This window comes from Calidris pugnax, unplaced genomic scaffold, assembly GCF_001431845.1.
Source record: "Calidris pugnax isolate Ruff unplaced genomic scaffold, ASM143184v1 scaffold68, whole genome shotgun sequence".
NCBI classification, from domain to species: domain Eukaryota; kingdom Metazoa; phylum Chordata; class Aves; order Charadriiformes; family Scolopacidae; genus Calidris; species Calidris pugnax.
Window position 1 is genome coordinate 1,139,365 of NW_015090921.1, and position 13,705 is coordinate 1,153,069.

Genomic DNA, 13,705 nt, shown 5'->3' on the forward strand with positions numbered 1-13,705 from the left:
ATTATACACAAGCCCTGTCCTGCATTGTCTTTTTGGTATGGTTTTGGTCCTCCAAAGTGTCTGGCATCACAGACATTTGTTTTGCCCCTATTTTGAGTGAGAAACCTGGAGAACCATTCAAGGACTGCAGACCAGGGCTGCACAACTTTGCTCCAGCACAAGGAAGATTTTCATCCCTATGAAACACAAATGTGAAGAAATGTACTTAGTGTTGCTTAGTGGAAACATTTATGCACACAGAGGACACACAAACTGCCTGTGTCGGCAGGCTTAGCATGCTGAGAGTGCCTGCTTGGTCTTTTGTTCTCTCATGGTCACAAGCACCATGTGCCACCCTGCTTTTTGCTATCTGGTGCCTAGGGCATACCTTACTTCAGGCAGAGTGCAGGGACAGAAAGGGAAAAGCAGTATTCCCCTATGCTGCCTCCCTGTGGGGGTAATGAAAGTTTATCCCTGGACTTTGTCGGTCCAGACTTTCCTAAAATAGTCAGCAAACTTTCCTCCACTAAAATGAAGAGTAATCCCCACCAATTAGATTGGAATTCGGATTATATTTCCATGTAACTCCTAGCCTTGACTGGGTATGACTTGGAGAAAAATAGGTGGAAAGCCCTCTGCTGACTCTTGATTCATTCACCAACACAGATAACTTCTAGAACACCTTTTTAATATAGAAAGAAGGAATAACTGTGAGTCAGTTTAAAAACATACTCTGAGGGTATCTGAGCACTGGCCTGGTCTAGAGACAGAATCTCTACATTCTGCAATTCAGTTTCCTTCTCCATGCATGGAAAATGTACTCTGACATGAAAACAAGTGTGTACCAGAGACCAGACAATTCCCCAATGATGGCACCTTCTGCAAATGGTTCACCAAGAAGAGCTTTCCAGTGAAAAGAGGTTGCAACAAGAGGTTGCTGCGACAAGAGGCTCAGTGGCTGCAGGTTTATTTACCTCCCAGTTTTTCTTACTGGGTCTGCTCACTGCATCCTACATCTGCTTCTGGACAAGGACACTCTGGCAAGCAGCAGATCTGTTAATCATTCTCAAAATGAGTAAGTTCTGTTTCTGCTGCTGCTGCTCTCTTTTTTTCCCCCTCTCTGACTGCTGGCCACAAAGCTCACGAGGGCACCTACAACTGTCAGACTGCCAGAAATTATGGAACACAGGAAATGCTCCCAATGTTATGGAACATAGGAAACACAGAGGAAATAAAAATTCTACTTATAGAAATACAAACTGAGGATATGAATGACATCTTCTCAAGGAAGACATAGGCATGACCTTACTGAGTAGTGATGTGCTGTATGTTTCAAAGTAACACAATAGCCTTCTGTGCTCTCTGGACAAAGAAAAACATCACCTACCATCTGAAATCCCAACAGTACAGTACTCTGGAAAGTTATCTAGGAACGAGGGCTTTCTAGGTGGTATTAGTCTGGCTTAAAACTTAAGGAAAGTTCCTCCAAGAAACAGAGGAGGTGCATGGCAGCACAAGCATGAGGCTGATCCAGCTCTTGTGAGCGAGCGACAGGAACAGCAGTACGAGGACAAGGGATGCTATAGATCACAGTGACAGCAATAGCACAGCACTGGGAGATGCCCAGAGGCTAAACTGGTTGTTGAGGCTGCAAAAGAAGTTTGTTTCCTGCTCAGGTCCCCATTGGCTGGTGCAGGTTTTTTCAGCCCTGGCAGAGCAGGCTCTGCTGGTATATCTAGCGGCAGAGCTCCCGGGCGGGCAGAGATAAGGACAGGCACGGGTCTGGAGAATGGATCTGAAGATGTTCCTAGTCTTCACTGCATTTCTGCTTCACGCCACCCTGGGCTTCCCTATTCAGGTGAGAGCAGTTTCCATGCAACCCTGCTCCGACTTCTAATTGACCTGGTCTTTCTGGAGTGAAGCTGAAGAGACCCATTTTGATAAATTTCCTGCAAGAAAGAGATTAGTAATATAACAATATATAAAGCCAATCTAATAATTTAGTTCCTCCCGTTGGCCTGGTTTTGATGCTCTTGCTGCTGCATTTATGAGCTGTGGAAGAATAATGCCTTTTACCTCTTGGTTTTGCAGGAGAACTATGGAAACAGCACAGCAAGTAAGTAGGATTTATATTGTATTTTAAAGACAACTGTTAATTCCTGACTGTGTATCATGCATTTTGTTGGTGTGTGAGTGACTGGGCTTTAGAGCATGTGAAAGCACTGACTATGAGGCTTTTTGTTAATTGGGCTGAGTGCAGATGTGTTTTCACACAGATAATGCTTTCCACATACTTTTGGGGTCTGATTTGTTAGGTTAATTTAGATGTGCTTTCACAGGCTTGAAAATAAAATTTTAATAAGACATTTTGATGCCTTTCCATTAAGTTGAGCATTACAAAAAGACTGCTACTCATGTGCCTCCTTGCCTACCTTGGTGCAGCAGTAAGAGAAAGGGAGTCAGAGAAAGCTTTGCTTTGGGCTGGGATAGAAAACAGGTAGTACAGGCTTAGCTGGACAGCTTTTTGTCAACTCACAAAATACATGGAGGGAATTGCAGATCTCCAGAGAAGGTCCATGCAAATAAATCTGTAGGTTAGACTTTAAATACAACAAGAAACTGCCAGGTCGGGGGTGACGTGATGTGTTGTGTGAGAGGAAGAGGCTTTGGAAAAAATTTGCTTGAGAGTCAGAGCAAGTCGAGTGGCTTATGAAAACTTGATCAATTCTTCTTTGGGGCTGTCATTTATGGCATGGAAGCAAAGAGATGTTGTAAAATTACCACTCAGTATATTTAGAGCTGGCCAAGGGACACGCTTGCTCGAGTTCCAAGTAGTCAGCTGCTGGGACTCAAAGTTGCAGGGTTACTGGGACAAACGCATGCAATGAGCTTTAATTTACCATTGGTACTGCTTTTTGTGTCTTTTGAGTCATCTTTCGGTATTTACAGTACAGGGAAAATGTGAACTGTATCATTTTGAAAGCTGTATCACACCAGATGTTCATTTGATCAAGGACACGGCAGATGCCTTCTGTGATGCCTCATTTGAGTTTTAAGAAGGGGTTTCCAGGCTTTATGTGCCCAGGAATCTGAAGCCCAATTTCCACTGACTTTGACTAGTCAATTAATCTAGTGCCTCTTGGGTGCATGAATTCTGAATCCAGTCAACCCATCTCAGAAATGTGCTTCTCTGTAGAATTATTTTAGATGCCATGGGTCAATCTGGTGCTGCTGGTGGGAACTAACTGAACTTTTCTATAATAAACCACCATCATTACAGAGGACTTCCATGGCCATGTAACTAAAGTGACAGTCTGGAAAGACAGACTGAAGCCTTTTTGGCTCAATAAAAGCAATTCCATTGCAGGTTCTAGGTAAATTCTGAATAGGAGGAAGACCCCTCAGTATGTTTGGGCAATAACCATTGTGAAATGGTAAATGTGCTAAAAAGTGTGACAGAGCTTGACACATCTTCTATTGAAAAAACATGGTCAAAAAGATAAGGAACATGGACAGGCTTAGAAAAAAGAACTATTTGCATATATGTTCTCTCTGTCAGTGTCAAACTGGAAAAAAAAAAAAAAGGCTTTATATTTTGACAAAGAAGAGTGCAATTATTGGCAAACTGGAAGAGATTGCCAGAAAGGCTTGCAGCATATCCATCATACTTCAGAACAGGTCAAACAAACTGTGGTCGGGAATAACATAGATAAAATGGTTTCTGCCTTAGGGAAAGCAGACAAACTGGATGACCTCTGGAGGTCCCTGCAATTTCTAGACTTTTATGGTATTATAACAATGCAGATTCTGCTCAGAAATTGATATGCCAGATCTTATTTTCCCTTCCATGTTTGTATCTAGAAACTGACATTTGGTAGAATGTCAAAAGACACCACACTTGAAAAACACCTTAGGACTCAGAGTGGTTCCAAGATGCTGTCAGGTACATACTGAAGCTGAGATTATTTGCCCCTTGCTAAATTATAGCCTTCACCCCATTTTATAACTTTACTCTTTGACACTGTGAAACCAGAGAGGATTGCTGAGCAGGTTAGCCTGCACCTGTTGCACTGACATCTAGGGACAAAGCATATTTTTGTCCCTAGTTTCCTTTGTCATTTTCCACACTGAAGCCGATAAAATGCTTTGTTGATTCTTAGATGGTTAATGTCCAGGATTCTGTCTCTCAGACGGATCTACTAGGAATTTTCATAGCTGTTTGTGTAAACATCAATTTAATTTCCATGCCTATGCATGTTAGTGCACCCTGTTCCCCTCCAAGCAAAGGGACCTGCCAAAGGTATTCCCGTGGCTGAGGAGGCCCGTGCTATTGAGCACTGTGAAGTTGCATTCAAAATCTAATTTACCCTTTTTCTTGTCTTTTTCTTCTTTGCATTTTTCACAGCAACAGAACCTACTGAGGTAAGGACAGCTAAATCGGCTCTTTTGATCACTTTGGGGTTCAGCATTGTGGAAAGTGAGGTCAAGACTTCACCCATACTCCACCCGTATCTCCATCTTCTCAGATCATATGTGTAACAAAGTGAGCAGTTTCCATCTCTATTCCATTTATTGCTCCACAATGCCCCCATATAGCCCATTATTCATTCCGGGAAGCTTTTGCCTTCTCTGCGGTCACAGAGGAAACTCAAACTCACTTTTTTATTTGTACAAGGCAAGGGAAGCATGGCAACCTGTTTTGCTACAGACATGACCCCCACAGTTGGGTACCAGCCCCACAGTTGGGTACCAGCCCCACAGTTGGGTACCAGCCCCATGGTTCCCTCAAAAGAATACCATGGTTTTTCATGACCGTAATGTGAGGTGATACTGGGAAGACTTCGTTGGCCATTCCATCAGCCTTGTGCTCCTACTCTGAGACTTACTCCACTGATTGCCTTTATGGTGTCCATATTTGCCAAGATATCAAAGAAGAATATCTACCACACTATAGTACTTCTTTACACATAGCATAGTATATAAAAGCTCAAGGCCAGTGAAAGATACTTTAAGTGGTGGCCTGGAGACTTTTAATCCTTTGCCTGTCATATTATTTAATATTTATGTTATAATATGAAATGTGAACTAATATTAATGCATTGTTCTTGCAGGTTACTACACAAGAGGATATATCTGGTATGTATTATTCCATCTAAACGCAAGTTCTTGGTAGGATATACTGATTGTTAGCTACCCAGGTACTCCAGAAAATAACACATGCTTAACACAAATTAATCTTAAGGAAGAAATTTTAAATGAATGCATTCACTCTAATATTTCATGTAAAACAGAGTGTCCTCATTTTGGCCAATTGCTTGGCCTTGCTAAAAACCTCAGCTCTTACTTTTGCTAAAAATAGCTCTGCTTAGATAATGTCCTTACTTAAGTCATTTCCAAAGGTTACAGAAAGTGCAGAGGCCGTGTGCTTGAGCTTTTTACTGCTGTCAACACCTACTGCATAGAGCTCAGAGTTGGCTGATTCTACTTGTAAGACCTAGGAGTCCCTGACCTTGGGGCATCAGTCCAGCCCATGGAATAGGAGTGCAGTTCCTATTTCATTGGTTTCAAGGATTTTTCAAGAGGTCAGCATGTCCAGCAGCAAGCAGAAGGACTGCTCTCCATCCTTTTTTGCTCCTGGTGTCTTATGTTGGGGGGTTTGAGTGTGAACTGTTCATGCAGAGGGAAATACATGCTGAGTGCACAGAGGGAGCCATGTAACCAGCTTGGCCACTTAAGCAGGACAACACAGACTTACAAGAGCCAAAGATCCAGGCTTTAAAATGTGATGGCTATGAGGTGACAGGGAAATAAAAAGGCGAAGGGGGGGATAGAAAAAAGGAGAGAGAAGGAAACATTGAAATAAAATGGCTCTTGGAATTGGATTAATACCAAAATAACTGCAGCTGGGAGGTTCACAAGATCATGTCACTGAGCAAATATCTATGTAACTGAACCCTATGCCAGTCCCTAAATAGGGTCTTTAAGTTTTACATCCCTGTCATCAGGACCTGATCTAAATGAGCTCCTGGAAACTCATCAGATTAAAAATCAGGATTGCTATTTTCCCTGGGAATGAGAAACTCTTGTTTTTCTGTGCAGAATCTCCCTCGCCTACAGAGACTTACTCGGAGGATGACGTTATTTTTACCAGAATTCTGAAAGTTAACAAAGGTAATGCCAACAAAGCCCTACTTATAATGGGTCTCTGTTGCTTTTTGGGAGTGATCTGGGAGGCACAATGTCTTACCACAATCCGTACAAATATTTCTCCCATCATGTAAGAGACACCCAGAGACTGACCACTGGGACTACAGCGTGGTCTGCTGAAGCCCCACAGCACCTCAAATCTATAGTGGCAATACTGAAGATGATAGCAGGTGTGGAGGCAACTGAACTATTCAGGCAGCTGCTTCAGCTTTAGCTCTTGATACCTTTGTCATTCTTTGGACATAAAAAGAGAACTTGGATATTTGGATACTTTATCATTTAACTCCCTTTTTCTTGAATCCAAGCATCGCTTGCACTAAGTCATCATACACCTTTGTGGTACAGATTCCTAGATAAGCTCTGGTCAGTTCTGTGCTCGTGCTCCCTGCTCCAGACTTCCTCTTCCTTTATTCTTCCAAATATTCCCTGTTCTGTGAGCTTGTCTTTCTCACATTTTCCCTTCAGCAGCCATTCATGAAGCTTTACTGCTGTCTGTAGAAATGGACAGCAAACGTTCCTGCAGTTGTCTCTAGACAACACGCGCTTCTCTTTTTGGTTTGCTTGCCCTCTTGGGGTTTCCTTATTGGCACCTCCTACCTTTGCCCAGCACCTTCCTTGGCAGATATTTGATGCCATCCATTCAGCATCACAGGATGGATGATGCAATAGTACCAAAATACAACATCCCTCTCACTGCTGCCACTGCTTTCAGTCATTCCCTATCTTGCCTCAACTCCTTCCAGCAGAGTCGGAGCTTCCCACCTCACCTCTTGATTGCCTAGTAAGCAATCAAAAATCTCTGGCTCAGGTATTTCCACCCTTTCTCTCTCACCACAGACAGCTCTCAGTACTTGCAAGAAGGTGACATAGCTCCACAAAGGAGACGCAGTGCCATCAACTGTCGCCATTGCAATTGGCCCCAGTCCAGCGATGGGATTGTTCGCGTTCCCTATGTCTTGGATCCTGCTTATGGTGGGTGCAAATTTTGATAATTCTGTTTTTTTTAATTTGTATATTTTTAAATTGATTTTATCCAAGAACCTTCAGGTAGAAACCTACTTCTAGCGGCCACAAAAACAGTTGATTATATCAATTCTAAGGATTTACTTGTGTTGTGCAAGCACAGATGAATTGTAAATTACAAAGACTTGAACAGGAAAAAGAAAAGAGATCACATTTCCTTGAGAAGGGATGCAAATCCACTGGGTCTGAGATGTTCTGGGTCTGGTCTTTTGGAGAGAAGAATGATCGTTCCTTCTAATGGTACCTGCCAGAATCCCTGCCTTTATAAGGTCCATGCCCATTAGCAGTGTGGTTTCAATGGCCTGCTTTTCATTAGCAAAACAGCTTCCCATAGCTGTCTCTATGTGTCAAATCAGAAGATACATCAACAATCACCACTATAATTTAAAACAAGTAGTTGAGAAAAAAAAGTCTCCCACCTGAATCCATTTGGACTAATATCTGGATAAAGAGGATCTTGTGCCAGGCTATTAATATCTTAAATGAAGTTCATTAGTGAGCAAAAAGCAAGAAAGAGCCTAGGCTAGTATTTCTGTCCCTCATTTACCCTGTTTTTGAGCACAAGGGAGATTTTAAAGGCACATGCCATTGTCCTGGTGACCCTCAAAATTAACCCTTTCTTCTCCAGAGGAGAGCCACGTAAAGGGGATCCTTGATGCCATGGCAGAATTTGAAACACTGACTTGTATTAATTTTGTGAAGCGCAAGACAGAACGTGACTACCTCAGCATTAAATCTGCCGATGGGTGAGTTGAATGATAAATTAACATGTTATTTCTACATCGTATTTCAATTCTTCACCACACTCATTCTGTGTGACCTTAGAAAGGAAAGAGGAATGGATTTAGTGAAGAAACTTTGTTTTATCAGAGTGCCAAGGTGTCCTTCCTGGATAGTGCAAAAATGTAGCAGTTGCATCAGGGACTCATTGAAGACACTGAGGTGATACAGATCATGGGAAAGCACCATGAAGGTGCTTGATCACACACCTGAACACACTTGAACACAATAATTAACAGATTACTGTGTGTCTTACTTGCACAGGCAAAACTAATTTCAACTTCTGACAGAAACAGTTCTATGAATCACACCGTTGGCTGTCAAGGTCAGAATTAGAGCCTATGAGACAGTTGTTCAACACCCATTAGCTTGAAAGTGCTATTCATCTTAGCTCCAGTTCTGATATAGTGTTCAGTATTTTGGAAAAAAACCCAATGTTATTTTTAGAGAGCTAAAGTCACTGTATACAGGAAGTCAGAAGGCAGGAGCCTTCATACTAATGAAAGTCGTCCAGAAAGCTTTACCTATGACCATATAGCTTGTTGTTTTCTATGCCATGGTCAGTTTTGCCCTTCTATAGGCTCCGACTGGCACAGTGGACAGGAAGGAATCCTTCTTCTCCCACAAGATGTGTGTGAAGCAAGGTTCTCTGTACTGTTCCTTCGCCTGCCTGACAATAAAAGTCCCTTCTGTTGGTGTTCAATGCCTCTCTCAGCTGCTGGTCCAACTATGGGAAAGTAGGAGGTGGGCAGACTGTCTCTGTGATGAAAGGAGGCTGCACGTGGAAAGGAATAATTCAACATGAACTGGACCACGCTCTGGGCTTTTTGCACGAACATTCTCGAAGCGACAGGGATGAACATGTAAAGATCATGTGGGACTACATCAGTCCGGGTAAGTACCTTTGAACTCCTCGATGTAGAAAGTGGTGTAGATATATCCTACTGTTCCCAGCTCTTCCTTCTTCCCTGAAGGAAGTAGACAGAAAGCATACTCTAAGTTCAATATCATATATTACAGCTGACAGATCAGACTTCAAGAAATTTGAAAACTCCAATAACCTGGATCTTCCCTATGACTATTCTTCAGTAATGCACTATGGCCCGTAAGTAGCAGCATGGCATTGCTTTTGTTGGAACTCAAATCTTACATTAGTATTAGTTTCTATAATAACTCCCTCCTAACTACCAGCTTCCCCATTTCCCCTTCTGAGAAAAACACTGTGAGTCAATTCAGACTAGCCACTCCCTAAGATTAATTCATTATCCTTTAGTTTTCCATTAAAGAGCCATTCATAGCTGAGCTTGGGAGCAAATGAGGGCAAATGGAAGCAAATTGAGATTGCCTTTGCTTACTGCTGGACATCTTCATCATACCTACATGGACAGCACCCTTAGTCCCAACAACAACTTGTGTACAATTCTTGTCCTCCCTCCAAAGCATGCCATTAAATCCTGAAAGAATTGCACTTAAAGAACATAATTTTTCGTGTTTTTTTGTAGATATACATTCACTAATACCACTGGGAAAGCAACTATTGTACCAATTCCTGACGGATCAGTACATATTGGACAGAGGCAGGGGCTGAGCAACTTGGATGTGGCCAAAATCAACAAACTTTACAATTGCAGTAAGTATCTTGAAGCCATCCTTTCATCTACTTGGATCCTTCACTGAGATGTTCGGGCACACTGCGGAGGCAGCATTTTCACCTCAAAGACCACTTAAATTAATGGTACCCACTGGGGTTACCCTGGGAGAGAATGCAAAGGTGAAGCTGGAGGCACATTAGTGAGAAAACACTTCCTGCTTCCAAATAAAATCAAACACTTTCACTATTGGCATCAGGGGCTGCTGTGCAACCAGCCTAACTGCATACCATGTTGCGTGCTTCGCTGGAGTAATCTGGTTTCTTACAGCTCAGGAGACAACTATAAACCCCACAAAGAGCCAGACGTCTCCGTTCCTCATTGCAGTTCGTATTTAAGACCTGAGCCAAACCAAAACAGTTCTAGGCTCCTCTGAACTGGAGTGGTTCCGCGATGGCTTGCCCAGTTTTCAAATGTTTAAGCTGTCATTCTAAATTTGTACGTATTTTTAGCTCTTTAAGTTTAACCTCTGCTAAAGGAAGAAGCAGCAGAAGAAATTCTCCCATACAATCAGAAAAACTTATTCAAAGGGAAAAACCACAACGAAAAAAGTATTACCCCTTGCACAGAGGAAGGCCCAAGTCCTCCTCCTAAGTTTAGAATTCAAGCACTGCAGAGACATCATATTTGCACTTAACACTTCTGATGTCTCTTGACTCCCATCTCAGTGGAAAACTGTCACCAGTTGCAGTGAATTTAAAGGTCTCACACTCCTTATGCAGGTGCAGAAAGAGATCCCTTGCTAAACTACGGAGCTAATCAATAAAAGCTAATGCTTTTTCCAAGCACTACTATACTTTCCATTTTGATACAGATACTTATGCATTATATGAAAATTAGGACAACATGATTCGTCATCTTAATCAAGATGTACCAGTACTCTGAAGTGAATGCTGGCAGATCAGAAAATCAAGACCAGTCCATTCTGAAGAGACTGTAATTGCAAATGAGTGGAAGCTTCTGCAAACCTGGTGCTGAAGCAACTGTTGTTTCTTTCTCAGGTCGATGCAGCGCTATTCTCGATGCACCCTCCGGGTCCCTGAGATCTGCCAACTACCCAAGAAACTACTCAGATAACACCAACTGCGTCTGGCTCATCCGAACACGATCCAGAAAGGTAATCACAGGTTAACAGTGGTCTTGGAATATGGCTGAACTGAATTCTTTCTATGTTAAGCATTTTGTGCTTTATCTGCATACCCAGTTGCCAGGTAAGATCTTTTCCATGGGAGACATTTCAGACTAGTCTCTACCTCTTCTTCCTGTCCTTAAGCCAGGCACGGGCAAAGACAATTGCAGAGTTGTGATTTTGAAAAACATCCATATGTTGGGCTTCAGGTTTGTAAAATCAAGACAAAGCAGTCTGAGAACAGGAACATTCGGTCAGAGGTCCCGTAGATCATCAGGGGATGAGAGGCAAGAGTGGGTGAGCAGTTCCAGTTTGGGCTTGGCTATAGCTTAGATTCTGTCTGTTTTAAAGGACACTCCATGAAAGAAGTCGCATACATGGATATTAAAGGCTGTTTTTCTCTTCCCTTACAGATTTCCCTGCACTTTCAATCCTTTGAGCTGCAGACAACCAGAGGCTGTCAGGGTGATTATGTTAAAGTTTATGATGGATCCAGCAAGTCTTCTGCAGTTCTAATGGACAAGACCTGTGGATCAAAGTTACCCAATGATGTAGTTGCTTCTGGTAATCTCATGCTTGTAGAGTTCGTCACAGATGGTGCTGTTACAGCTTCTGGTTTTCAAGCCGTCTTTACTTCTGGTAAGTCTGAAAACAGGGAGAATGGCAACAAAAAACAATCTGTGTCAAATCAACCATCCTCTTCACAGAGGAAAATCGTATCAGTCCTACACTGATACCATTTATCCATTCAGGCTGATGGGGCCATGCTCAGGTGTCCTGGTTTGATGTTAGCCAGAGGATTCACTGTTTGCCTTGCCTCTCAGATATATGTCGTTCCAAAGCATGTGCCATTAAAGGTAACACCTATTTAATGTTACTGCTAGTGTTACTAGCACAGTAGAAAGAGAATAAATCGTATCACGGTATTTAAATATATTGCTTCTCTGAAAAAGATGCAGTTTTTAATCACACAGTTGGGACAGATCTATGGTGAACCACGTCACCCAGCCCCATGGCAAGAAGAGAGGCGGCATTTCCATGGAATGTAACCAGATAAAACACATTTTCTTCAGTCCAATTTAATTAAGAATTAAGGCCACAACTATATAATTAAGTTACCACAGGCTTCCAAGTTAGCACGTATCAGCTGGAATAAAGAAATGCCCTTGTGCATATCTGTAGCCTACGGCGACTGCATGGTAGTGAAGCTTGTCTTAGTATGGAAGACAGATCAGCGATGTCAAATGACCTTGTATTTGCCATAGGATAAGAAAAAGCACCCAGAGATTGCATAAATCCATTGAAATGCAGGAACTTAACTGTATGCCCCAAAGAAAACAGCAATTTTGCATTGTATCTATGTAGTCCCTTTCTGGCCGTTGTAGCTACGGAAGGAATGAAGAATAAGAAAACTCCCCATGCCACTTTGATGTGTCTACAACTATAAAACAATCCTGGCTGTCAGATAAAATGTGATTTAACATTTACATATTTTAGAGATACTACAGTTTCTTCAGAGAGCTCTGAAAACTAAATATTCTCTCATTTCACTTGCAGAGAGGACCCAAAGAAAATCTAGCATCCACAACTGACTTAATGAAGAAGAACCTATTCTGTGAACATTGAAATTATGTGTTTCCTACTTTGCTCCTATCCTGGCTTGGATCAGTATGAAATTTAATTCTATTAAGAATCAAAGTTTTCATCTTCCTAAGAAAGTTTATTCCCCAAGCCATATGAATGTATGAATTCTATACATTTGGCGCACTCCTCCTTTTGTCTGCACAGTTAAGTTATTACCTCTTTCTATTTAACAATTGAATAAAAAGCTTCATAAAAAAAGAAGTTTCTGTTTCTATTTTCCAGTAGTCTCTTCCAGCCATACACACTGTCAATGTGGTCTTACTTCTTAGTCCCCCTCATTCAGCCATGGGGGCATCTCTTAGGTATATCACTGACATCACCATAGCTTTAGTTACTTGCCTGAAGAAACCGGCTCCAAACTTCACAAATTCATTTTATGATCTTCACAGACCTGATCCCAAAAAGTCTTGGATACAGATTCTTTTCCCAGACATTCACGCTTCCAAAAATGACATCTCCCTGCTAAGGTTTGAAGAACCCACAATGATTTATGGTCATTTAGACAATTATTCTATCATCTGATGCCCCCTCCCCTTCTGGGAAGGGGAATAGGAAAAGACAAGGATTTGTCTTTTAATTAATCCCATGTCGCTCAAACCAGGACACTCCCTCAATAATCCTGTTATATCCTTAAATCACAAGAAAGATGGACAAGACAAAACGGTTGCCAGTAAAGGACTGGTACTTCCTATTGTAGTTTTCCTTGTAGGGTTCTGGTAGGCAAGGGCCAGCTAAGGGTGCTCCTCTATCCACAAGCCATTTTTCATCCACAGATATGGTTAAGCCTATCACAGGACAAGAGGTGGACTAGATAACGCTGCCAGAATTCATGCACATCTTCAGTTCTTCAGGGAAGAAATTTTTTTGTCAGGCAAGAGGCTAAATGCTCCTCTTCTGATCTCACAAGGAGGAGAGCGAGCTGGAATAGTGGCAGAGCTCCTGGAGGGTTCATTTCACAGCCTTTGCCTGCAATCACACTTTTAAATGACATCCTCTTGATCAAGACAAGCCTGTAACAGATCTGAGAACAAAATATCTGGCTATTTTACTCTTGTAGCATAGAGAGATAGTCAAACATACAACTAACGTAGGTATTTAATATTTGTATGTTTAGGTCTGAAAAAAGCAAATATTTTTCCTGTTCTTGCCCTGTAACACAGGAACCATGGAATTTTTCTTGTAGAAATACATTTCTATAAAGAACAGTGGCAAATAATTTGAATCTCAGAGTGAAATTCATACAGCACATGACAATTCCATAATTTATTTTCTTTTGGTAAAGGAGGCATCAAAA

General features: G+C 41.8%; 1 protein-coding gene across 1 annotated transcript; it reads left to right on the forward strand.

Annotated features, from left to right (window-relative positions):
• The first annotated feature begins 1,724 nt into the window (after nt 1-1,724).
• On the forward strand, nt 1,725-12,603 carry LOC106892753 (astacin-like metalloendopeptidase). The gene is made up of 13 exons (XM_014950174.1): nt 1,725-1,837; nt 2,071-2,095; nt 4,385-4,401; nt 5,091-5,115; nt 6,079-6,150; nt 7,024-7,158; nt 7,838-7,955; nt 8,705-8,883; nt 9,010-9,094; nt 9,492-9,619; nt 10,640-10,755; nt 11,181-11,406; nt 12,325-12,603. The coding sequence occupies exons 1-13, from the start codon at nt 1,769-1,771 to the stop codon at nt 12,357-12,359; spliced, it is 1,230 nt and encodes a 409-aa protein (XP_014805660.1). The 5' UTR covers nt 1,725-1,768; the 3' UTR covers nt 12,360-12,603.
• The last annotated feature ends 1,102 nt before the right edge of the window (nt 12,604-13,705 follow it).

What these genes read in the sequence shown, in the direction of transcription:
- LOC106892753 (XM_014950174.1), top strand. Translation starts at nt 1,769, where the DNA reads ATGGATCTGAAGATGTTCCTAGTCTTCACTGCATTTCTGCTTCACGCC. An exon ending in AGCATTAAATCTGCCGATGG is followed by an intron (nt 7,956 to 8,704) that starts GTGAGTTGAATG and finishes TGCCTCTCTCAG; the next exon opens with CTGCTGGTCCAACTATGGGA. An exon ending in TCCGAACACGATCCAGAAAG is followed by an intron (nt 10,756 to 11,180) that starts GTAATCACAGGT and finishes CTTCCCTTACAG; the next exon opens with ATTTCCCTGCACTTTCAATC.